Genomic DNA, 25,790 nt, shown 5'->3' with positions numbered 1-25,790 from the left:
GCATACTAGCTAGCCATTGCTTTCTGCCAACGAAAAAACCCCTCCTCCCACGGCACGAACACACAGAGAGAGCCAAGCTAACGTTAACTAGTCACCCATGTCCCGAATTCCCTTGAACGACTCTGGTTACTAGTATGTAAAAACAAAACACAAATGTAGGTTATAACTTACCCCTAGCAGCTACTGTTAGCTAGCCAAGTGCAAAGCTAGCCCCTGAATCGACGCAGCCAGTTCGCGTCTGTTTGCTAGATCGTTCCAGCTATTGTTTAGTAGCTATCCAGGTAGCAACAAGCTAGCTACATTTCGAGCACAGTAGCTACTTACTACCTAACGTTAACGCTTCAGACAATGAGGTTAGAAAAACAGCTGAATGGTAGGCAGCAAGCTGGCATAATTACAGGTACTCTTAAGCGTGAAACAACTATCCACAGTTGCTAGTAGTTACCAGTAGCTACCCGCTAGCTAGTCCAGGTAGTGGGTTAGCTAGCCTCGTGCTTCACCGGGCTCAGCCGAATACAATACTTACCTACAATAATTACCTACAATAACCTACGATAACTACAATAACCTACGATGACTACCTACAATACCCAACTACAATCTAAATACATGGTTTAAGCTTTACTCTACACCATATAAGCCATATAAGCCAAGCTTACCTCCCGCCAGAGAGAGACACAACCTCACCCGACGACTGCTACTAACCATCTACTGACCGTCTACTGACCGTCTACTGACCGTCTACTGACCACTGATATCTATGGTTAATTTTTTATATTTATAAATTAGTAATGACTTCTGCTTAGAGTGGCTCTTGTAATTGCTGCCACTTATTGACAATAAATATTTTCTGAAATAATTGACTGAACGTTTCTATAACTTCCACTGAGGCTTTTGATTGCTGCCAACAATGAATGACCTTTAGTGTCTGCTAAATGTCATAAATAATAGTCAAAGTAAAGAGGTATGGAAATGAATCAACTCTATCCTCATCCTCCCTCCCAGGTTTCCCTGGCCCCAGAGGAGATGCGGGGGGGCCAGGTATCCCAGGCGAGGGTTGTCCAGGGTCCCCAGGGAAGAACGGGCTCCCGGGGCGGCCGGGGGAGAAGGGCCAGCCGGGGGAGGTGCTAGGGGCCTCAGCAGGGCTCCCTGGAACACCTGGGTTCCCAGGAGTACCAGGAGACAAGGGAGAGCCAGGAGCATCAGGACTTCCCGGAGGATCAGGTGGGTCTCAGCATGATAACTAACTAATAATCTAATGAATATTCCCTTCAGGAACCAATAAAGTATCTATGTTGCCATCTATCTATCTATCTATCTATCTATCTATCTATCTATCTATCTATCTATCTATCTATTGATCTATTAATCTGTCTGTCTGACAGTCTGTCTCTCTATGAAAACGTTTTAAACTACCTACAACTTCAAAGGTTCAATGAAGCCTTCATAAAGTCTTTATAATGCCCACATAGATGCTTCAAATATTATTTAGTGGGGATGTATGTTTTTATGTGGTTCTGTCTAACTGTGCTGTATGTTCCTCTGGGTCCTGCTGTATCTTACCCTGTGTCCCGTATTCTCCCAGGTTTTGATGGTCGGTCTGGCATTCCCGGAGCTAAGGGTGAGCGCGGTACGGATGGTTACCCCGGAACTTTAGGTCTGCCTGGATTTCCCGGAGACAGACGCGATGGATTTCCCGGTCCTGCTGGACCAGCCGGAACCAATGGATTACCCGGATCTCGAGGTGAGAGTCGGAACTCGGAATGCTGACTGATTCAAACCCAATGGGAATTTTGTCCAGAATTGCGGGAATGTTTGGGAATGTTGTCATTAATTCATTGAATCCATTGATTCCAGCTCCCAGATATCTCCTACTTGTTGTTTTTCCTTTTAGTCCACAGAGAGAACACACAGAGACTCTCTCCTCCTTTTAGCCCACAGAGAGAACACACAGAGACTCTCTCCTCCTTTTAGCCCACAGAGAGAACACACAGAGACTCTCTCCTCCTTTTAGCCCACAGAGAGAACACACAGAGACTCTCTCCTCCTTTTAGCCCACAGAGAGAACACATAGACTCTCTCCTCCTTTTAGCCCACAGAGAGAACACACAGAGACTCTTTCCTCCTTCATGCCTGTATTGATTGTGAATGCTCCCCACCCATCCTCTCCTTTATTGATATGTTCTCTCTATTTCCCAGCCTTCAGTTTGTTTGCCTGTAAATCCACTGGTTGCCTGTTTGTGATCACCATCACCAAAAGCATCTCTTCTCACCCTCTTTCTCTCGTCCATCTCTTCTTCCTCTCGTCACCATCATCTCCATCCATCCTATCATCCCTCCACCCCTCTCTTTTTGGTGTTGGGTCTCTCCCTAGGCTGTCAAGGTGAGCTCCTCCCTTCCCTTCATCCCTCCATCCCTCGCTCCATCTTAGACCAGTCACTCTAACCCCACTCGCCCCCTCTGCCCGTCTCACCACCTCTCAATGCTCCTTTGGAATTCCACATTTTAGAACAACCTGCTTCTAGAACTACCGACTGATCTAAACCCAGAGCATTTGAGTCCAAAGAAAGATATGGAATAAATTGGACAGTTGTTGGACTTCATAGTGTTTTCTCAGCTAGAACTAATCTTATAGTTGCAATCTTAGTGTTGGACCTCTACTAAAGTTGTAGTTTGTATTTGTATTTATTAGGGATCCCCACCACTCGTCCTGGGGTCCAAACATATTAAAGCACTTACATTACATATAAAACAAAATATTATTACACCACTACATATCTACAATACAAAATGTTTAATACCACCATACAACAATATCACAATGTGTGCGTATGCAGGTGTCTGTAGTTAGTTTAGTTAGTTTGAATCCCTAACTAAACTTAACTAAAGCAGGTGTGTGTGTCACTGTAACATTGATAAGCTTGTGTGAACCCTTGACCCCATCTTAACTATCTAACCCACTCACCTCAAACTTCGAGCCTAGAAGCCTGTTCTAGAAACGTCTAGAAGACAGCAACCATAGAAGCCTGTTCTAGAAACTTCTAGAAGACAGCAACCATAAGAGGCTTTCTAGAAACGTATAGAAGACAGCAACCATAAGAGGCTTTCTAGAAACTTATAGAAGACAGCAACCATAGAAGGCTCTCTAGAGGGTATTTATTATGCATTTGAGCTATCTAATTTTACTCTGGAATTGCACTTGAGTGTACAGGATATTTGATCATAAACATTGGCATGATCATTTTTCATCCCTTGATAAGATATTTGAATGTAACCAGTAAAATATGTTAACCAGAGGTAATACTTTATACCTATGTACCACTTCTACAGTTTAATTTATTAATCCAGCAACCTGTACCCTTATGTGCAATTGCATCTTAAACTACGACAGGAAACAATGTAACTGGACATGCCTTCCTTTTGTCAGCTCATACTGTATGTTTCATTTTGAATTGTCAAAATCCTTTTCATTGTAATTGTGATACTGCATATTACAATAGTACTGCTTATGGACAGCAAGGTAAGTTGTGTTTCTGACAGTACAATAAAGGTAAGTTGTGTTTATAACTGCATGGGTAAATTGTATATGTTTTATTAATGTCATGTTTCTATATTTTTATTTATAAACTGGGTTGTTCGAGCTCTGAATGCTGATTGGCTGACAGCTGTGGTATATGAGATGTATACCACGGGTATGACAAAACATTTATTTTTACTGCTCTAATTACGTTGGCAACTAGTTTATAATAGCAATAAGGCACCTTGGGGGTTTGTGATATATCCGCGCTGCGTCGTGCCTAAGAACAGCCCTTAGCCGTGGTATATTGGCCATACACCACACCCCTTTGTGCCTTATTGCTTAATTATCAGCATTTCTCACTCCCTTTTTGCAGGTACTCCTTTGATTCCCAGAGGAAAGTGTTATGCCTGACTCTGTCCTTTCGCTCCCCACCAAGGCTACCCCGGTTTAAAAGGAGCCAGAGGTGACGTGGGCTTCCCAGGCCCAGCTGGGAGGAAGGGACCACCAGGAGAACAAGGAGGTGATGGATCTTCAGGACTCAGGGGCCTTCCAGGACCACCGGGCCCCGGGGGAAGAGACGGCATCTCTGGGGGACCAGGAAGGAAGGGTAAAGGGGGATACTTATTATCAATTAAAGATCCATAGCTAACTTTCTACACACTTAATAGCCATACATTCTCTATTTAAGCCTTAAGTGAGTCTCTGGATTACCAGGAAAAAGGGGTAGGGGAAAATCGTTCAACACACATCTACAGCTAGTTACAGTAACTTCCTAGCCAGAGTAAATGACTCTCTAGTCACTACTTTTGATCAGACAGGACTTTCTAAACAGAAGTAGGACCTGTATTATTCCTCCACCTTTATTTGGCAAAACAATTAACAACGCTTCGATCCAAAGTACATCTTCAGCAGATCCACTATAGGCATTTTTAAACATCTTTGTTTTTCCCGCTCACAGGCGAGAGCGGTTACCCCGGACTGGTGGGTTTCCCCGGAAGACCAGGTAACCCTGGAAGACCCGGTGGACCAGGAGGAAAAGGAGCTCCAGGGTTCTCAGGAAGAGACGGCCTGCCCGGAGACTTCGGCGCGCCAGGACCTAAAGGTACAGGATTGGGAATGACAGAATCAATGGAATGATGGGAAGGGAGTGGATAGGGAGTAGTTGATCATTCTGATCTGACATTATGAATAGTCTTACAGTGGTTTTGGTTTAGTTTCATGTTTTTCTTGGGGGGGGGCTTAATCAATCCCTAATGTAATGTAAGAGACACTAACTGTATGAGGTTCAGATAGAATCTAAATGACGTGGCTTCTCTGTCTGTGTGTGTGTGTGTGTGTGTGTGTGTGTGTGTGATCCAGGTGACAAAGGTTACCCTGGTCTCCCTGGTGCACCCTCTCCGCCCGGAGAAGATGACCTGGAGAAGGGACAGAGGGGCGACAACGGTGCCAACGGACTACCCGGTTTCCCTGGACCTAGAGGTAGGTGGTAGGCTACAAATCTAAATCGTAAGCCATTTTGTGCCAAATGTATGTCATCAACAAGCTCCTACAGCAGCCATTTGTGTCAAATCTGTGTCAACAGCAAGCTCCTACAGTCGCCATTTTGTGCCAAATGTATGTCATCAACAAGCTCCTACAGCAGCCATTTGTGTCAAATCTGTGTCAACAGCAAGCTCCTACAGTCGCCATTTTGTGCCAAATGTATGTCATCAACAAGCTCCTACAGCAGCCATTTGTGTCAAATCTGTGTCAACAGCAAGCTCCTACAGTCGCCATTTTGTGCCAAATGTATGTCATCAACAAGCTCCTACAGCAGCCATTTGTGTCAAATCTGTGTCAACAGCAAGCTCCTACAGTCGCCATTTTGTGTTAAATGCTCTTCACCAACAAGCTCCTACAGCCGTCATTTTGTGCTAAATGCTATTCACCAACAAGCTCCTACGTCTGCCATTTTGTGCCTCCCTGTCCCAAGGTGACAAGGGTTTCCCAGGCCAGCCTGGTCGTCAGGGTTTGCCCGGGCTGCCTGGTTATACTGACAGGGCTAAAGGAGAACCAGGACTTCCTGGTCTCCCCGGACGCCCAGCCGGGCCAGGCTACCCAGGACCTAAAGGATCTCCCGGTATCATCGGCTTCCCTGGCATGCCTGGACCAAGGGTAGGCAAATACACCACCATACAAATAGTTTAACAGTGACACTGTGGGCAGTAAACAGAAGTGGAAGTTGATGTTATATTGAGTTTGACATATTTAGAAGTGGAAGTTGATGTTATACAGAGTTTGACATATTTAGAAGTGGAAGTTGATGTTAAACTGAGTTTGACATATTTAGAAGTGGAAGCTGATGTTATACTGAGTTTGACATATTTAGAAGTGGAAGTTGATGTTATACTGAGTTTGACATATTTAGAAGTGGAAGTTGATGTTATACTGAGTTTTATATACACTGCTCAAAAAAATAAAGGGAACACTAAAATAACACATCCTAGATCTGAATGAATGAAATAATCTTATTAAATACTTTTTGCTTTACGTAGTTGAATGTGCTGACAACAAAATCACACAAAAATTATCAATGGAAATCAAATTTATCAACCCATGGAGGTCTGGATTAACACATTTTGAGTCACCCTCAAAATTAAAGTGGAAAACCACACTACAGGCTGATCCAACTTTGATGTAATGTCCTTAAAACAAGTCAAAATGAGGCTCAGTAGTGTGTGTGGCCTCCACGTGCCTGTATGACCTCCCTACAACGCCTGGGCATGCTCCTGATGAGGTGGCGGATGGTCTCCTGAGGGATCTCCTCCCAGACCTGGACTAAAGCATCCGCCAACTCCTGGACAGTCTGTGGTGCAACGTGGCGTTGGTGGATGGAGCGAGACATGATGTCCCAGATGTGCTCAATTGGATTCAGGTCTGGGGAACGGGCGGGCAGGTCCATAGCATCAATGCCTTCCTCTTGCAGGAACTGCTGACACACTCCAGCCACATGAGGTCTAGCATTGTCTTGCATTAGGAGGAAGCCAGGGCCAACCGCACCAGCATATGGTCTCACAAGGGGTCTGAGGATTTCATCTCGGTACCTAATGGCAGTCAGGCTACCTCTGGCGAGCACATGGAGGGCTGTGCAGCCCCCCAAAGAAATGCCACCTTACACCATGACTGACCCACCGCCAAACCGGTCATGCTGGAGGATGTTGCAGGCAGCAGAACGTTCTCCACGTCGTCTCCAGACTCTGTCACGTCTGTCACGTGCTCAGTGTGAACCTGCTTTCATCTGTGAAGAGCACAGGGCGCCAGTGGCGAATTTGCCAATCTTGGTGTTCTCTGGCAAATGCCAAACGTCCTGCACGGTGTTGGGCTGTAAGCACAACCCCCACCTGTGGACGTCGGGCCCTCATACCACCCTCACGGAGTCTGTTTCTGACCGTTTGAGCAGAGACATGCACATTTGTGGCCTGCTGGAGGTCATTTTGCAGGGCTATGGCAGTGCTCCTCCTGCTCCTCCTTGCACAAAGGCGGAGGTAGCGGTCCTGCTGCTGGGTTGTTGCCCTCCTACAGCCTCCTCCACGCCTCCTGATGTACTGGCCTGTCTCCTGGTAGCGCCTCCATGCTCTGGACACTACGCTGACAGACACAGCAAACCTTCTTGCCACAGCTCGCATTGATGTGCCATCCTGGATGAACTGCACTACCTGAGCCACTTGTGTGGGTTGTAGGCGCCGTCTCATGCTACCACTAGAGTGAAAGCACCGCCAGCATTCAAAAGTGACCAAAACATCAGCCAGGAAGCATAGGAACTGAGAAGTGGTCTGTGGTCACCACCTGCAGAACCACTCCTTTATTGGGGGTGTCTTGCTAATTGCCTATAATTTCCACCTGTTGTCTATTCCATTTGCACAACAGCATGTGAAATGTATTGTCAATCAGTGTTGCTTCCTAAGTGGACAGTTTGATTTCACAGAAGTGTGATTGACTTGGAGTTACATTGTGTTGTTTAAGTGTTCCCTTTATTTTTTTGAGCAGTGTATGTGACCAACCACGTGGATTCGGTGCTATGTATCAACATTTGAGATTGTGTTTTTTACATTGGATAAAAGTAGAAAATGGCCCTTGAATGTTTTGCTACACTTACTGGAGAGCTCTTCTTTGTCTACACCCATTCATCATTGTTCACACCCTCTTAAGCCTTAGCCCCACCCATCTCTTTAAGAATTCACACGTGAGGCCATGTGCTAAACAGAGTCAGTATCCTAATCTGACTTTGGTGCAGGTCAAAATCAAATCACATTTTATTTGTCACATACACGTGTTTAGCAGATGTTATAGCGGGTGTAGTAAAATGCTTGTGCTTCTAGCTCCTATAGTGCAGTAATATCTAACAATTTCACATATATACCCAATACACACAAATCTAGTAAGGAATGGAATTTAAGAATATATACATATATGGACAAGCAATGACAGAGTGGCATGGACTAAGATACAGTAGAATATTATAGAATAGAATACAGTATATACATATGAGATGAGTAGTGCAAGATATATAAACATTATTAAAGTGACTAGTGTTCAATTTCTTAAAGTGGCCAGTGATTTCAATAGGCAGCAGCAGCCTATAATGTGCTAGTGATGGCTATTTAACAGGCTGATGGCCTTGAGATAGAAGCTGTTTTTCATTCTCTCTGTCCCAGCTTTGATTTACTGACCTTGCCTTCTGAATGATAGCGGGGTGAACAGGCAGTGGCTCGGGTGGTTGATGTCCTTGATGATCTTTTTGGCCTTCCTGTGACATCGGGTGCTGTAGGTGTCTTGGAGGGTGGGTAATCTGACTTTGGTGCAGGTCATGTTGTCCTTCACATTACTGTCTCTGGTAAACACACACTATGTTGAATAAAATTGATGTTTATTTGTCACATGCACAGGATACAGAAGGTGTAAACGGTACAGTGAAATGGTTACTTGCATAGTAGCAATATCAAAAACAGAAAGTGTCCAGATAAAAATACTTGTCTAAATTGATGGGTCATGTGAAAGAAACGCTATAACCACCCCCCAGCCACATTTAGCTAAGTGGATGGGTCACTATTGTCTAGACACAGCTGGCTAACTTGAGGAGTCATATAATCATCTGCTGAAGTGGAGTCAAATATTTTTACAACTAAACCAAGATAGACCACACAGCCTGTCGTTTCAAATGGGAACAAATGAGTCATAGTGGGCAGAAAAAGCAAGGAGGTCGGCAGAGCCAAGCACAAGCTAGCGAGATCCTTTTGGCACTTTCTAGCAAACATTTGCATATTTCCATTAGGGAACGCCTACTCTGTGAATTGTGGTCCTCTGTAGCTCAGCTGGTAGAGCACGGCGCTTGTAACGCCAAGGTAGTGGGTTCGATCCCCGGGACCACCCATACACAAAAATGTATGCACGCATGACTGTAAGTCGCTTTGGATAAAAGCGTCTGCTAAATGGCATATTATTATTATTATTTTTTATGTGCAATAACTCAGTTAGCCTTTGCAGTCCTTCTAAATATCGCACATTTTTGAAACTTTAGCAAAGGGTAAAGTCTAGAAAACTTAGTCCACTCTGTTCATAACATATTATAGTTTTGGGAACAGAAAACTGTATTGAGATCAAAGGTTTCATCAATGAGAACATTTGCAGAATGTCGGCCAAAATCCACCTCGTTCCATCTTCTCTCACTGCCGGCCACAGGGCTTCCTCTCACGACCATATTTGGTAGTAACTGGAAACGCCGGGCGGATGGGTCACATGTTTATACATCCGGTGAAATATCTGTCTCATTGTTCTATCTGTGGTGGAGTCTTTTGTTTAGACAATGAACCGGCATAATCCCAACTCATACTACTACCAATACAAACATTGTCATAGCTGTAGTATGAATCTGCAGGTAGCTAAATCTACCCAAATAGGTTCCATGTTAGCTAGCTAACATTATGCTATAACTAGCAATGCAAATTGTTTTTTGATTGGAATAATACAGTGCATTGGGAAAGTATTCAGACCACTTGACTTTTTTCACACTTTGTTACGTTACAGCCTTATTCTAAAATGGATTCAAATGGGAGTTTTTTCTCATCAATCTACACACAATACCCCATAATGACAAAGCAAAAGCAGGTTTGCTAATTTATATATATATTTTTAAACGTTACTGTCACATTTACATAAGTATTCAGACCCCTTACTTAGTACTTTGTTAAAGCACCTTTGGCAGCGATTACAGCCTCAAGTCTTCTTGGGTATGACTCTACAAGCTTGGCACACCTGCATTTGGGGAGTTTCTCCCATTCTTCTCTGCAGATCCTCTCAAGCTTTGTCAGGTTGGATGGGGAGCATCGCTGCCCTGCTATTTTCAGGTCTCTCCAGAGATGTTCGATCGGGTTCAAGTCCGTGCTCTGGCTGGGCCACTCAAGGACATTCAGAGACATGTCCCAAAGCCACTCCTGCGTTGCCTTGGCTGTGTGCGTAGGGTCGTTGTCCTGTCGGAAGGTGAACCTTTACCCCAGTCTGAGGTCCTGAACGCTCTGGAGCAGGTTTTCATCAAGGATCTCTCTGTTCTTTGCTCCCGTTCATCTTTCCCTCGATCCTGACTAGTTTCCCAGTCCCTGCCGCTGAAAAACATCCCCACAGCATGATGCTGCCACCACCATGCTTCACTGTAGGGTTGGTGCCATGTTTCCTCCAGACGTGACGCTTGGCATTCAGGCCAAATAGTTTCATCAGACCAGATAATTTTGGTCTGAGAGTCCTTTAGGTGCCTTTTGGCAAACTCCAAGCGGGCTGTCATGTGTCTTTTACTGAGGAGTGGCTTCCATATGGCCACTCTGCCATAAAGGCCTGATTGGTGGAGTGCTGCAGAGATGGTTGTCCTTCTGGAAGGTTCTCCCATCTCCACAGAGGAACTCTGGAGCTCTGTCAGAGTGACCATTGGGTTCTTGGTCACCTCCCTGACCAAGGCCCTTCTCCCCCGATTGCTCAGTTTGGCCCAGGCGGCCAGCACTAGGAAGAGTCTTGGTGGTTCCAAACTTCTTCCATTTAAGAATGATGGAGGCCACTGTGTTCTTGGGGACCTTCAATGCTGCAGAAATGTTTTGGAACCCTTCCCCAGATCTGTGCCTCGACACAATCCTGTCTCGGTGCTCTACGGACAATTCCTTCGACCTCATGGCTTGGTTTTTGCTCTGACATGCACTGTCAAATGTGGGACCTTATATAGACAGGTGTGTACCTTTCCAAATCATGTCCATTCAATTGAATTTACCACATGTGGACTCCAATCAAGTTGTAGAAACATTTCAAGGATGATTAATAGAAACAGGATGCACCTGAGCTCAATTTCGAGTCTCATAGCAAAGGGTCTGAATACTTATGTAAATAAGGTATTTCTGTTTTTTATTTTTAATACATTTGCTAACATTTCTAAAAACCAGTTTTCGCTTTGTCATTATGGGGTATTGTGTGTAGATTGATGAGGATTTTTATTTATTTAATCAATTTTAGAATTGTGGAAAAAGACAAGGGGTCTGAATAATTTCCGAATGTACTGTATTGCTACACAGATCATACACATAACATTATCTAGCGAGCCAGCAAGCTAACATTTGCTAGATAGCTAACAGTACGCTTTAACTTTAACTTCTGACAAAATTAGAAATGTAAAATATCTGAAAATGTAGCTAGACTCTTACCCATATACATGGATGAATGCTTCACGGCAGACTGGAACCATTTAACTGCGTTTTGTTTGTAGCTACATCTTGTTTGGCCAGCATTGTGTCAAGTCACTCCAGTTCACATTGACCGTAGCGTGTGCAGAAAGTATCCCATCACAACGTTTTCCAACTGATCTATTGATAGCGCCTGCTAAATTCAGGGCATCAATGTTCTTGAGAAAGTAGCAAAACCTTTTTAGATCTAGATGGCTAAAGTTATATCTTTCAAAATGACTGTGGTAGAAATGACTATCAACACATTCTGAGCAGCTCACGTTATAGACAGAAGCATGCTAGACGGCAAACCAATCCAAACTCATCTCCCGACATGTCCAGCTCATCCATTATCTCAGCCAATCATGGCTAGTGGGAAGGTTCCTGTCTTTTTCCGTGGCTAAACCAACTAGGCTTATAATTTAACAATTGTATTCGTATTTACAGATGGAATACAAGTTTGTTATTAAGGCACATGAAAGTTCACATGTTCTAGAAGGCATTTCTCCCTCCCAAAAATGCATTTTGATAAATAAAAAAAGTATACTTTAAATAGCCTCTTCTGTACAGTAGTCGACATGCGACATGCGCCTAGCTTCCTGAAACGGGTCACATATTTAGAAGTGGCAGTTGATGTTTTACTGAATTGGACATATTATTTTTCCGTAGGGTGACGATGGCGGGCCTGGTTTCCCTGGTAACCCCGGAGTCCCTGGTCAGCCAGGTGCTAAAGGTGAGTGGCTGTCACCTGTTTGTCATATACAGTGAGGGGGAAAAAGTATTTGATCCCCTGCTGATTTTGTACGTTTGCCCACTGACAAAGAAATGATCAGTCTATAATTTTTGCAGAGTTAGCTCCAGGTAAATGTTGCAATTCTTTAGCCATTCCTGAACCTGCGACCAAAAACAAGCTACATATGGACAGTACGAAAATAAATGATGTAATGATTTTGTCTCTTTGCAGCAAAATCTGCAGAGCTGGAATGGTTGTATCCCCCATATATTTTGTATACTAATTTTAATTGAAAAACTCTACGTTTTGAATCCAGCCTTGTTTTGTGTATCAGTTCGTAAACCATGTGCCATGGAATCGGTACCTGGAAAATCTCTTCCCAACTATTTTGCAATCTATATGGCACAGCTGTCAATTTTTTGGTCCTTAAATGAAACTGGTATACTTTTTTATTTATCACAATTTTCATTAGCCAATTTTGGTTTTTAATGCAAGGCCGACAGACAAGTTCCTTACTTTCTCCCCCTTCAACTTGCCTCTACCATTTTTGCAGTAATGCTGCAATTAGTTGGTTGTAATTTTTATAATATATATTTTTTGTGGGTATTTTACACCCTTTTTCAAGTTATCCAATTGGTAGTAGTTACAGTCCCTGTCCCATCACTGCAACCCCCGTACGGACACGGGAGAGGCGAAGGTCGAGAGTCGTCTGTCCTCCGAAACACAACCCAACTGAGCCGCACTGCTTCTTGACACAGTGCCCGCTTAACCCAGAAGCCAGCCACACCAATGTGTCGGAGGAAACACCGTACACCTGGCGACCGTGTCAGCGTGCACTGTGCACGGCCCGCCACAGGGATCATATATAGCGCGATGGGACAAGGACATCCCTATCGGCCAAACCCTCACAAGGACATCCCTGCCGGCCAATTGTGCGCCGCCCCATGGGTCTCCCAGTCGCGGCCAGCTACGACAGAGCCTGGATTCGAACCAGGATCTCTAGTGGCACAGCTAGCACTGCGATGCAGCGCCTTAGACCACTGCGCCACTCGGGAGGCCAGTTGGTTGTAATTTTTAGTTTTAGTTTTATATATTTGTGTTAGCTGCAAAACTCCACCAGTCCTATTTATGATATAATTTACGAAGATTACACCTTTTTTAAACATTATTTCCAAAAACATGTTTTTTTTAAAAATCAATTAGTATATTTGAGTTTAACCATAATATTTGTTGTAATATTTGTTCTGTCTTTTCTGGTGGATTAAACTGAAATTGCAACCAACTTTCTAAGGCTTGGTTTACCTGTACCTTGTCAGTGTAAAGGTTTTGTATTGGTTAAGTTCTTACCTGCTTCTTGTCAGTGTAAAGGTTTTGTATTGGTTAAGTTCTTACCTGTATCTGTATGGTCCTCAGGGGAGAGAGGTGACTCGTCTTGCTACCCCGGAAGTCCCGGAGCTAAAGGTGAGTCCGGAAACCCCGGTTACCCAGGTGGCCCAGGTGCTAATGGTGCCCCCGGTGACAACGGTTTCCCAGGGGGCCCTGGGTTCAGCGGACAGAAGGGAGCACCAGGCGTTCCAGGAAGACCCGGACTCTTGGGTGAGTAGTGGGGATGATGATGTCACAGGACGTGATGTCATAAATGTCAGGAAGTGATATTTAAACAATTTAGAAAATATGGAATAGAAGTATACTATATATATATATATATATATATATATATATATATATATATATATATATATATATATTAACCCCCTGATCATCATTCATCATTTTCTATGTTATTACATGTTCCCCCCTCCTCTCAGGTACCCCTGGTTTCACTGGGGCTAAGGGTCTGAACGGATACCCAGGAGGAAGAGGTTCCGACGGGACGCCTGGCCGCCCCGGCTCCCCTGGATCATCTGGAGAGAAAGGTTTGTCGGACACACACACAAACATACACGCCCACGCACACAAACACACACACACAGAAATACGCCCACGCACACACACACACTCACAATGCAATAATCATGTTCTTTCTCAAGGTCTGCCGGGATCTCCTGGTCTTGATGGACTCAACGGACTGGCTGGGCCCAACGGTCTACCAGGAAGCCCAGGTTATAGTAAGGAGGGTCGCCCCGGCACCCCTGGAGTGGCCGGTCTGAAGGGAGAGAGGGGATCCTCCATCCCAGGAGCACCAGGGTACAACGGGGAGAAGGGAGCGAGAGGAGAGTCAGGTGAGAAAGATTAATAAATCAATCAAATTCATTTTCTAGAGAAGGATCAATCAATCCTTAAAATGTATTTTATAGAGAAAGATGAATCAATCAATAAAATGTATTTTATAGAGAAAGATCAATAGTCAGTCAATATAATTCATTTTATAGCGAAATATCAATCAATCAATAAAATCAATTTGATAGAGAAAGGTCAATCAATCCAATTAATTGTATAGAGAAAGATCAATCAATCCTTAAAATGTATTTTATAGAGAAAGATTAATCAATCAATAAAATGTATTTTATAGAGAAAAATCAATCACATTTATTTTATAGAGTAAGATCAATCAATCTATACAATTTATAGCCCTTTTTACATCAGCAGTTGTCACAAAGTGCTTTATAGATACCCCACCTAAAACCCCAAAGAGCAAGCAATGCAGAGGCAAAAGCACAGATGAGCAGAGATGAGTAACCTTGAGTAACCTTGATGAGTCACATGATGACCCTAACCCCTAGCCTAACCCCTAATGGTGCTCTCACTACATTTGACCAGAGGCTGTTTCTAAAGCAGACAGTGAGGCACTTAAGTTAATGTGTGTGTGTGTGTCTCACTGGATACTGACCTTAACTCTTGTGTGGTTGTCAGGGGGTCCTGGTATGACGGGCTTCCCAGGTCTGCCTGGGCGTCGTGGGGAGACAGTCGGCTCCAATATCCCTGGACCTCCGGGAGACCCAGGCCTGCCCGGACTCGATGGAGTAGGAGGTAGTTTAACCCTTTATTTAGCGTTTTATAAGACAATACATTATATTCCTCTGTCTCACTTTCCTCCTCCTCCTTCCATCTCCTTCTCCTCCTTTTTACTTCTCCCTCTCATCTCCTTGTCCTCCCTCCATCAAAGTCCAGCTCTAACCACTCTATCTCTGTAGCTAGTTTACTGCCTGTTAAATGGTTAACATCTCCTCTCCTCTCCCGTCTGTACCTCCTGGATTTCCTCTTCTCCTTCTCCTCCTCTCCATTTCTCCTCTAAGTCATCTCTCCTTCTCCTGCCTCCATCTACATCCAACACTATAGCCCTCTAAACTGTAGCTAGTTTACTCTTGTGTTAACTGTTGATGGTGGGTTCCTCCAGGTTACCGTGGTCCTCCAGGTCCCGCAGGCCCACCGGGGCCCAGTACGGCCCAGGGAGACAGAGGCGACGCTGGGCTTCCTGGCTTCCCCGGTACCCCTGGGAGACGTGGAGACCCTGGAGGTCCCGGTGTCCCAGGAAGGGACAGCAGCCCTGGATTCAAAGGTACATGGATGATTATGTTTATCTGAAACATGTAGAATTTGTTGGAGGGGCACGTTGGTTGACCACTCAATCAATTATCAACCAGAATTGGATGTTGATCTGAGGTCTTTGCCCAGTGGTTGATGTACCATACCATGTCTGATGGAGCATGTTGTTGTTGTGTTGCCCAGGAGAGAGAGGCCACTCTGGGTACAGTGGAGTACCAGGAACCAAGGGCTACCCTGGAGATGCAGGAGATTACGGAGGGAAAGGACAAAAAGGAAGGAAAGGTGAGAAATGTATCCTTTTAACATTGACCTGAAGATTAAACACTTGTCTTTGTCAATTTGATCAATTATGTTGTAGATGATTTAGCTTGAGTCTCATTTCTCTCTCTCTCTCTCTCTCTCTCTCTCTCTCTCTCTCTCTCTCTCTCTCTCTCTCTCTCTCTCTCTCTCTCTCTCTCTCTCTCTCTCTCTCTCTCTCTCTCTCTCTCTCTCTCTCTCTCTCTCTCTCTCTCTCTCTCTCTCTCTCTCTCTCTCTCTCTCCTTTTCCTCCTCCTGTCTCTCTCTCTTCATCCCTCCATCTCTTTGATCCTGTGCATGTTGGCTTCCTCCCCACACCTCTGTCTCCCATCCTCCCTCCCCTCACCTGTCTCCCATCCTCCCTCCCCACACCTCTCTCTCCCATCCTCCCCACACCTCTGTCTCCCATCCTCCCTCCCCTCACCTGTCTCCCATCCTCCCTCCCCACACCTCTCTCTCCCATCCTCCCCACACCTCTGTCTCCCATCCTCCCTCCCCTCACCTGTCTCCCATCCTCCCTCCCCACACCTCTCTCTCCCATCCTCCCCACACCTCTGTCTCCCATCCTCCCTCCCCTCACCTCTCTCTCCCATCCTCACTCCCCACACCCCTGTCTCCCATCCTCCCTCCCCACTCCTCTGTCTCCCATCCTCCCTCCCCTCACCTCTGTCTCCTATCCCCCCTCCCCTCACCTCTGTCTCCTATCCTCCCTCCCCACACCTCTGTCTCCTATCCCCCCTCCCCTCACCTCTGTCTCCTATCCCCCCTCCCCTCACCTCTGTCTCCTATCCTCCCTCCCCACACCTCTGTCTCCTATCCTCCCTCCCCACACCTCTGTCTCCCATCCTCCCTCCCCACACCTGTCTCCTATCCTCCCTCCCCACACCTGTCTCCCATCCTCCCTCCCCTCACCTCTGTCTCCTATCCTCCCTCCCCACACCTCTGTCTCCCATCCTCCCTCCCCACACCTCTGTATCCCATCCTCCCTCCCCACACCTCTGTCTCCCATCCTCCCTCCCCTCACCTCTCTCTCCCATCCCCCCTCCCCTCACCTCTGTCTCCTATCCTCCGTCCCCACACCTCTGTCTCCTATCCTCCCTCCCCTCACCTCTCTCTCCCATCCTCCCTCCCCACACCTGTCTCCTATCCTCCCTCCCCACACCTGTCTCCTATCCTCCCTCCCCACACCTCTCTCCCATCCTCCCTCCCCCACACCTCTGTCTCCCATCCTCCCTCCCCACACCTCTCTCCCATCCTCCCTCCCCTCACCTGTCTCCCATCCTCCCTCCCCACACTTCTCTCTCCCATCCTCCCCACACCTCTGTCTCCCATCCTCCCTCCCCTCACCTCTCTCTCCCATCCTCACTCCCCCACACCCCTGTCTCCCATCCTCCCTCCCCACTCCTCTGTCTCCCATCCTCCCTCCCCTCACCTGTCTCCTATCCTCCCTCCCCTCACCTCTGTCTCCTATCCCCCCTCCCCTCCCCTCTGTCTCCTATCCTCCCTCCCCACACCTCTGTCTCCTATCCTCCCTCCCCTCACCTCTGTCTCCTATCCTCCCTCCCCACACCTCTGTCTCCCATCCTCCCTCCCCTCACCTCTCTCTCCCATCCTTCCTCCCCTCACCTCTCTCTCCCATCCTTCCTCCCCACACCTCTGTCTCCCATCCTCCCTCCCCACACCTCTGTCTCCCATCCTCCCTCCCCACACCTGTCTCCTATCCTCCCTCCCCTCACCTGTCTCCCATCCTCCCTCCCCACACCTCTGTCTCCCATCCTCCCTCCCCTCACTTCTGTCTCCCATCCTCCCTCCCCTCACCTGTCTCCTATCCTCCCTCCCCTCCCCTCACCTCTGTCTCCCGTCCTCCCTCCCCACACCTCTGTCTCCCATCCTCCCCCATCATCTGTCCCTCTAGGTACTTCTGGTTGTAAGGGAGCCCGAGGTATGATTTTAGATATCCCGGATATCCCGACTCCCTATGGAGACATGGGAGGCTCTGGTCCCAAAGGAGCTCCAGGGGCAGTGGGAGAACCAGGCAATCCCGGCATGCTAGGCAGAGGGGGTGAGTAACCTACTGGGAACAGCCTGGCCTGCTAGGCAGAGGTCGTGAGTAGAGTAGCTTACTGGACTGTATCAAAGAAAATGTGATTTGTACCCACCAAAGTTTAGACTGGAATCCACACTCATTTTACTTGCTTCAAAACAGTTGTGATGGATTCAGTTAGTGTGGAGTCTAGGCTAACCAAAGTTACCCTTAGTTATCCCTGATCTAGGTTCAGCTTTACCTTCATCCAATCCTAACCTCAACCATAAGGTAGTTATCTAAGTTTCCTTAGATCAGTATTCTAAGCGTATCTTCCTCCTTTGTTCTAGGTCCTAAAGGCAGGCCCGGTGCGGTGGGGAAGCTGGGGAGGAACGGAGGGTCAGGTCTGGATGGACCTCTGGGAGACCCTGGTTCTCCTGGTTTCCCTGGACCTACCGGATCACAAGGTACGTGTTTCTGTGTGTACGTGTGTGTGTACGTGTTTAACTATACTTGTGGGGACCAGCAGTCAGTAGAGGTGTGTGGGTAAAGTCACTGAGGAAGCCAAGCCAGTAAAAAAAGCCATATTACAACATATGTTGTGATAATTGCGTTGTTTGCTCTATAACCCATTAGTTCATACGCCACCGTGATATACAATAAGGCTGTGACAACAAAAACACAACAGTCACACAGTGACACATACGTTTGTTTCTTCACAAAACCAGAGAGCAACATCTGTCAGGTGAAGTCCACAAAGCAAATATTGCACGTAACAAACAGTTGGATGACCTGCAACACGGTCAAACAAGTTAATGTTTTCGACATTACATTATTTTACTAAACAACAACTGATTTAGAACCACAGAGTTACCGAAGGTCAGCACAAAGACAACAGGAGCACTGCCTCCACTATTCCAGCACCATTTCATCTTAAACATTTAAACATCATCAAATCAACTAGGCTATATATGCTTAGTTTAATACAGTGAAAACAAACAAAGTTACGTGCATGCGTGCGCATGAGAGAAAGAGAGATGTCGATACATGTCAAGTCTTACAATGCTCTATAACTGCATCATAATGCATTATAGCTGGAGGCTTTAAGTAAAGTGTTACCCAACATTTTAACATGAAGTACTTACATACTCCCTCTCCTCTCTTCCCCCCTCTCTTTTCCTCTTCCCTCTCCTCTCCTCTCCTCTCCTCTCCTCTCCTCTCCTCTCCTCTCCTCTCCTCTCCTCTCCTCTCCTCTCTTCTCTTCTCTTCTCTTCTCTTCTCTTCTCTTCTCTTCTCTTCTCCTCTTCCTCCCTCTCCTCTCTTCCTCCTCTTCCTCCCTCTCCTCTCTTCCTCCTCTTCCCCCCTCTCTTCTCCTCTTCCCCCTCCTCTCCCCTTCCCCCTCCTCTCCCCTCCCCCCTCTCCTCTCCCCTCCCCCTCAGGTCTGCCTGGTAAGCCTGGTCTGCAGGGTCCCCCTGGTAGTGTGGTCCGCAGCAGGAGTGTTGGTTTCACCCTGGTGAAACACAGTCAGAACAACCAGGTACCCATGTGTCCCCAGGGCATGGCCCGGCTCTGGGAGGGATACAGTCTGCTGTACGTAGAGGGGCAGGAGAAGGCACACAACCAGGACCTCGGTGAGTCACACATACACATACACACACACACACACACACACACACACACACACACACACACAAAAAAAGGCAACATAAGCAATTCTAGGATTCGGGCATGCAGAGCGATCTACAAAACTTGCAGAAAGCTTATATATATATATATATCTCAATCTCTCCCCTCTCTCTATCCCTCCCCTCCTCTCTCTATCCCCTCCCCTCCTCTCTCTATCCATCCCTTCCTCTCTCTATCCCCTCTCCCCCAGGTATGGCGGGCTCCTGCCTCCCCCGTTTCAGCACTGTCCCCTTCCTTTACTGCACACCCAACGAGATCTGCTACTACGCCAGCCGCAACGACAAGTCCTATTGGCTGTCCACCACGGCGCCCATCCCCATGATGCCGGTGGGAGAGGAGGCCATCAGCCAGTACATCAGCAGGTGCTCCGTGTGCGAGGCCATGTCCCAGGCTGTGTCCGTCCACTCACAGGACCTCACCATCCCCACCTGCCCTGCTGGCTGGAGGTCCCTCTGGATCGGGTACTCCTTCCTCATGGTGAGTGATGCGGGATTAAGGCCAGATTCAATCCACGGTGCGTTGTAGAATACTGTTGACAGTGCGCCTTTCAAAGGCAATACAGTGAGGGGAAAAAAGTATTTGATCCCCTGCTGATTTTGTACGTTTGCCCACTGACAAGGAAATGATCAGTCTATTATTTTAATGGTAGGTTTATTTGAACAGTGAGAGACAGAATAACAACAACAAAAATCCAGAAAAACGCATGTCAAAAACGTTATAAATTGATTTGCATTTTAATGAGGGAAAATAATCGCTGTTTGGAAGGTAGGAGTGCTTAAAGGGAGTGCTCCTAATCTCAGTTTGTTACCTGTATAAAAGACACCTGTCCACAGAAGCAATCAATCAATCAGATTCCAAAGAGCTCTCCAAGGATGTCAGGGATAAGATTGTAGACCTACACAAGGCTGGAATGGGCTACAAGACCATTGCCAAGCAGCTTGGTGAGAAGGTGACAATAGTTGGTGCGATTATTTGCAAATGGAAGAAACACAAAATAACTGTCAATCTCCCTTTGCCTGGGGCTCCATGCAAGATCTCACCCCGTGGAGTTGCAATGATCATGAGAACGGTGAGGAATCAGCCCAGAACTACATGGGAGGATCTTGTCAATGATCTCAAGGCAGCTGGGAGGGACCATAGTCACCAAGAAAACAATTGGTAACATACTACTCCATGAAGGACTGAAATCCTGCAGCGCCCGCAAGGTCCCCCTGCTCAAGAAAGCACATATACAGGCCCGTCTGAAGTTTGCCAATGAATATCTGAATGATTCAGAGGAGAACTGGGTGAAAGTGTTGTGGTCAGATGAGATCAAAATCGAGCTCTTTGGCATCAACTCAACTCGCCGTGTTTGGAGGAGGAGGAATGCTGCCTATGACCCCAAGAACACCATCCCCACCGTCAAACATGGAGGTGGAAACATTATGTTTTGGGGGTGTTTTTCTGCTAAGGGGACAGGACAACTTCACCGCATCAAAGGGACGATGGACGGGGCCATGTACCATCAAATCTTGGGTGAGAACCTCCTTCCCTCAGCCAGGGCATTGAAAATGGGTCGTGGATGGGTATTCCAGCATGACAATGACCCAAAACACACGGCCAAGGCAACAAAGGAGTGGCTTAAGAAGAAGCACATTAAGGTCCTGGAGTGGCCTAGCCAGTCTCCAGACCTTAATCCCATAGAAAATCTGTGGAGGGAGCTGAAGGTTCGAGTTGCCAAAAGTCAGCCTCGAAACCTTAATGACTTGGAGAAGATCTGCAAAGAGGAGAAGAACAAAATCCCTCCTGAGATGTGTGCAAACCTGGTGGCCAACTACAAGAAACATCTGACCTCTGTGATTGCCAACAAGGGTTTTGCCACCAAGTACTAAGTCATGTTTTTCAGAGGGGTCAAATACTTATTTCCCTCATTAAAATGCAAATCAATTTATAACATTTTTTACATGCGTTTTTCTGGATTTTTTTGTTGTTATTCTGTCTCTCACTGTTCAAATAAACCTACTATTATAGACTGATCATGTCTTTGTCAGTGGCAAACGTACAAAATCAGCAGGGGATCAAATACTTTTTTCCTTCACTGTATATCCACATTCTCAGAGATCACATTCATGGTAAACGCTGCGGATCTCGGCTCAATCGTAAATTACCTTTAAATATCATTTACATTACATTTTAGTCATTTAGCAGATGCTCTTATCCAGAGCAACTTACAGTTAGTGAATACATATTTTTTTATACTGGCCCCTCGTGGGAATCAAACCCACAACCCTGGCGTTGCAAACGCCATGCTCTATCAACTGAGCTACATCCCTGCCGGCCATTCCCTCCCCTACACTGGACGACGCTGGGCCAATTGTGCACCGCCCATGAGTCTCCCGGTCGCGGCCGGCTGCGACAGAGCCTGGATTCGAACCAGGATCTCTATTGGCACAGTTAGCACTGCGATGCAGTGCCTTAGACCACTGCGCCACTCAGGAGTATCAGGCACGGCACTGTGCGCCTCGGATTGAATCCCGGCCAATATTTGTAACTAAAATGTATTTTTGTTATTTCACCACACAATAACCCCAGTCTAAACCACCATAGTGAAACTAACACACAGCACTTGTCTGGGCCTCTCCCTCTCTCTTTCCCCCCATACAGCACACTGCTGCCGGGGCAGAGGGTGGAGGCCAGTCCCTGGTTTCACCCGGGTCCTGTCTGGAAGACTTCCGCGCCACTCCCTTCATCGAGTGTAACGGGGCCAAGGGCACCTGCCACTTCTTTGCCAACAAGTACAGCTTCTGGCTGACCACGGTGGAGCCTAACCGGGAGTTCAACCCCCCTCCGATGGACACGCTGAAGGGAGGCAACCAACTCAGCAGAGTCAGTCGCTGTCAGGTCTGCAGCAAGATTTTGTAGCCGGGAGAAGAGTCAAAGATAGAGAGATAGAGAGAAGATATGGGAAATGGAAAACAGAGAGACTGAAACAAAGGAGAGGGTGATGATTACTTCTCAGAAAGAAAAAGAGAGGAGGTAAAAAAAAATATTTAAAAAACTAAATATTAATTATGACAGAATTTGAGCTCCCCCCTGCTTCATCTGAGGGTCTCCCTTGGGGTGTAAGGGCGTCCTGAAGGACCGACGAGGGCACTTCTGTGGGTTTATGATGCCCTTATATCGATGTTAGAGAGAGGGGGATGGATATAGAGCGAGAGAGGGAGGGAGGGATGGAGAGATGTGGGGTCTTGGTGTTGATTGCTCTGCACTAGAATATCACTGACAGTGTTGCTATAGCTACTGCACTGTTGTATGTGTCTTTATTTGGGTGTTTTCTCATTACTATGGTTACATGTCTGAAAACATTCAAGGCTACCTAGTGACACCGCAAACCAACCCTTCGGACCGCACTGAACCGCTTGCCCTTCCTGGCAGCGTCCCAAATGGCTCCCTATATAGTTAACTACTTATGGCTTGGGCTCCATAGGCCTCTGGTCAAAAGTTGTGTATATAGGGTGCCATTTGGGACAGAAACCTTCTCTACCATAACAACAACAACAACTACAGTCATAAACCTGAGAGACCTGCTATACAAACAGTTGAAGTGGGAAGTTTACACACACTTAGGTTGGAGTCATTAAAACTCGTTTTTCAACTACTCCACAAATTTCTTGTTAACAAACTATAGTTTTGGCAAGTTGGTTAGGGCATCTACTTTGTGCATGACACAAGTAATTTTTCCAACAATTGTTTACAGACAGATTATTTCACTTATAATTCACTGTATCACAATTTCAGGGGGTCAGACGTTTACATGACTGTGCCTTTTAACAGCTTGGAAAATTCTACAAAATGTCATGGCTTTAGAAGCTTCTGATAGGCTAATTGACATCATTTGAGTCAATTGGAGGTGTACCTGTGGATGTATTTCAAGGCCTACCTTCAAACTGCCCCATTTGCTTGACATCATGGAAAAATCAAAAGAAATCAGCCAAGACCTCAGAAAAAAAATTGTACACCTCCACAAGTCTGGTTCATCCTTGGGAGCAATTTCCAAATGCCTGAAGATACCACGTTTATCTGTGCAAACAATAGTACACAAGTACAAACACCATGGGCCCATGCAGCCGTCATATCGCTCAGGAAGGAGACACGTTCTGTCTCCTAGAGATTAACGTACTTTGGTGCGAAAAGTGCAAATCAATCCCAGAACAACAGCAAAGGACCTTGTGAAGATGCTGGAGGAAACAGGTACAAAGGTATCTATATTCACAGTAAAACAAGTCCTATATCGACATAACCTGAAAGGCCGCTCAGCAAGGAAGAAGCAACTGCTCCAAAACCGCCATAAAAAAGCCAGACTACGGTTTGCAACTGCACATGGGGACAAAGATTGTACTTTTTGAAGAAATGTCCTCTGGTCTGATGAAACAAAAATAGAACTGTTTGGCCATAATGACCATCATTATGTTTGGAGGAAAAATGGAATGGCTTGCAAGCCGAAGAACATCATCCCAACTGTGAAGCACGGGGGTGGCAGCATCATGCTGTGGGGGTGCTTTGCTGCAGGAGGGACTGGTGCACTTCACAAAATAGATGGCATCACGAGGAAGGAAGATTATGTGGATATATTGAAGCAACATCTCAAGACATCATTCAGGAAGTTAAAGCTTGGTCACAAATGGTTCTTCCAAATGGACAATGACCCCAAGCATACTTCCAAAGTTGTGGCAAAATGGCTTAAGGACAACAAAGTCAAGGTATTGGAGTGGCCATCACAAAGCCCTGACCTCAATCCTATAGAAAATGTGTGGGCAGAACTGAAAAAGCGTGTGCGAGCAAGGAGGCCTACAAACCTGACTCAGTTACACCAGCTCTGTCAGGAGGAATGGGCCAAAATTCACCCAACTTATTGTGGGAAGCTTGTGGAAGGCTACCCGAAACGTTTGACCCAAGTTAAACAATTTAAAGGCAATGCTACCAAATACTAATTGAGTGTATGTACACTTCTGACCCACTGGGAATGTGATGAAAGAAATAAAAGCTGAAATAAATCACTCTACTATTATTCTGACATTTCACATTCTTAAAATAAAGTGGTGATCCTAACTGACCTAAGACAGGGAATTTCTACTAGGATTAAATGTCAGGAATTGTGAAAAACAGAGTTTAAATGTATTTGTCTAAGGTGTATGTAAATTACCGACTTCAACTGTACCTATTTACTGCTAGCTAACCGCTTGTATTCTCAAACACACACTGATTATATATTCGATGTCTGAGATAAAGTAAGAGTCTATTATGATATGTTCTTGTGATCCTATTGGAAACCAATATGTCATTTTTTTTATGCTACCCTACTCCGGGACTCAACTTGACAACAGTTTGGAAAAAAGCATTTTAAAATATTAGAATGAATGGCATAGATATAGTGTCACGTTGTACAATGATAGGAAGACAAGCGGGCTTTTATTACTCCACCCAACACAAGGTACGTCATAACAACAATGGGGACGAAGCCCAAAACAACCACGTATATATAACACAGGGATGTAACCCAAACAAAAGAGCGAGGTGTAAACCTATAAATACATACACGGGACGAGACCCGAAATAACAAGAGCACAATATACGGTACTCACGAGACCAACGGACATGGGACAATAATCGACAAGGACAATGGGGAACAGAGGGCATATATATACACATACTAATCAGGGGGAATGGGAACCAGATGTGTGTAATGAGACAAGGCAGTCCGGGGTTGGTGGTAATGATCCATGTCAGTGACGCCTAGAAGGCCGGTGACGTAGACCTCCGGAACTGGTGAACGGAATGAGCAGCAGTACCGGGGGGATCCGTGACAGATAGAGTGAGGTAACATCATCCAATGACGAATCACTTGAAAAACAAAAAGTAATAAGAGCCCATTTATGTGTATGTGAATGTATTGCACTGATGTGAATTCCTATAATGGGTCAAATATAAAATGTCAGTCAGTCTGTGCCGGTAAATCAGATCTGTAACGTTTGACTTGTCAATCAAATGTGTGCCTTTTCAGTTTAGCTACAGCGACGATGGGTGAAGATATAGATTCTCACCACCACCACAGAAACTAACCTATCAGCTCCTCAATTCACTGCTGCCACACAAATCATCGACACCAAACGCACATGATTACAGTGAGACCCTGGTAGTTGTGTTAAGGGGTGGCACTTGAAATGCAAATGTTCTGTAACTGCCACAGAGCGGAGAGGATACCACAAGAGCGTTGGGCCAGTAACCGAAACGTCGCTGGTTCGAATCCCTAGCCGATTAGGTGAAGAATCTGCC

General features: G+C 46.0%; 1 protein-coding gene across 1 annotated transcript in view; it reads left to right on the top strand.

Annotated features, from left to right (window-relative positions):
- The window catches only part of LOC121554194 (collagen alpha-6(IV) chain-like), a 91,501-nt gene extending 68,392 nt beyond the window's left edge, over positions 1-23,109 (top strand). Inside the window, exons 23-40 of the mRNA XM_045213215.1 lie at positions 1,006-1,224; positions 1,586-1,744; positions 3,957-4,127; positions 4,479-4,622; positions 4,880-4,999; positions 5,493-5,674; positions 11,923-11,986; positions 13,400-13,582; positions 13,795-13,902; positions 14,017-14,208; positions 14,840-14,956; positions 15,324-15,485; positions 15,656-15,754; positions 17,685-17,831; positions 18,143-18,259; positions 19,232-19,423; positions 19,669-19,955; positions 22,122-23,109. Of these exons, the coding sequence (XP_045069150.1) occupies positions 1,006-1,224; positions 1,586-1,744; positions 3,957-4,127; positions 4,479-4,622; positions 4,880-4,999; positions 5,493-5,674; positions 11,923-11,986; positions 13,400-13,582; positions 13,795-13,902; positions 14,017-14,208; positions 14,840-14,956; positions 15,324-15,485; positions 15,656-15,754; positions 17,685-17,831; positions 18,143-18,259; positions 19,232-19,423; positions 19,669-19,955; positions 22,122-22,379 (2,921 nt within the window). The 3' untranslated portion in view covers positions 22,380-23,109. The remainder of the gene's footprint in view (positions 1-1,005; positions 1,225-1,585; positions 1,745-3,956; positions 4,128-4,478; positions 4,623-4,879; positions 5,000-5,492; positions 5,675-11,922; positions 11,987-13,399; positions 13,583-13,794; positions 13,903-14,016; positions 14,209-14,839; positions 14,957-15,323; positions 15,486-15,655; positions 15,755-17,684; positions 17,832-18,142; positions 18,260-19,231; positions 19,424-19,668; positions 19,956-22,121) is intronic.
- The last annotated feature ends 2,681 nt before the right edge of the window (positions 23,110-25,790 follow it).

Source organism: Coregonus clupeaformis, unplaced genomic scaffold (assembly GCF_020615455.1).
Source record: "Coregonus clupeaformis isolate EN_2021a unplaced genomic scaffold, ASM2061545v1 scaf0089, whole genome shotgun sequence".
NCBI classification, from domain to species: Eukaryota; Metazoa; Chordata; class Actinopteri; order Salmoniformes; family Salmonidae; genus Coregonus; species Coregonus clupeaformis.
The sequence above is the reverse complement of the archived record's forward strand: the minus strand, read 5'-3'. Positions and strand labels throughout refer to the sequence as shown.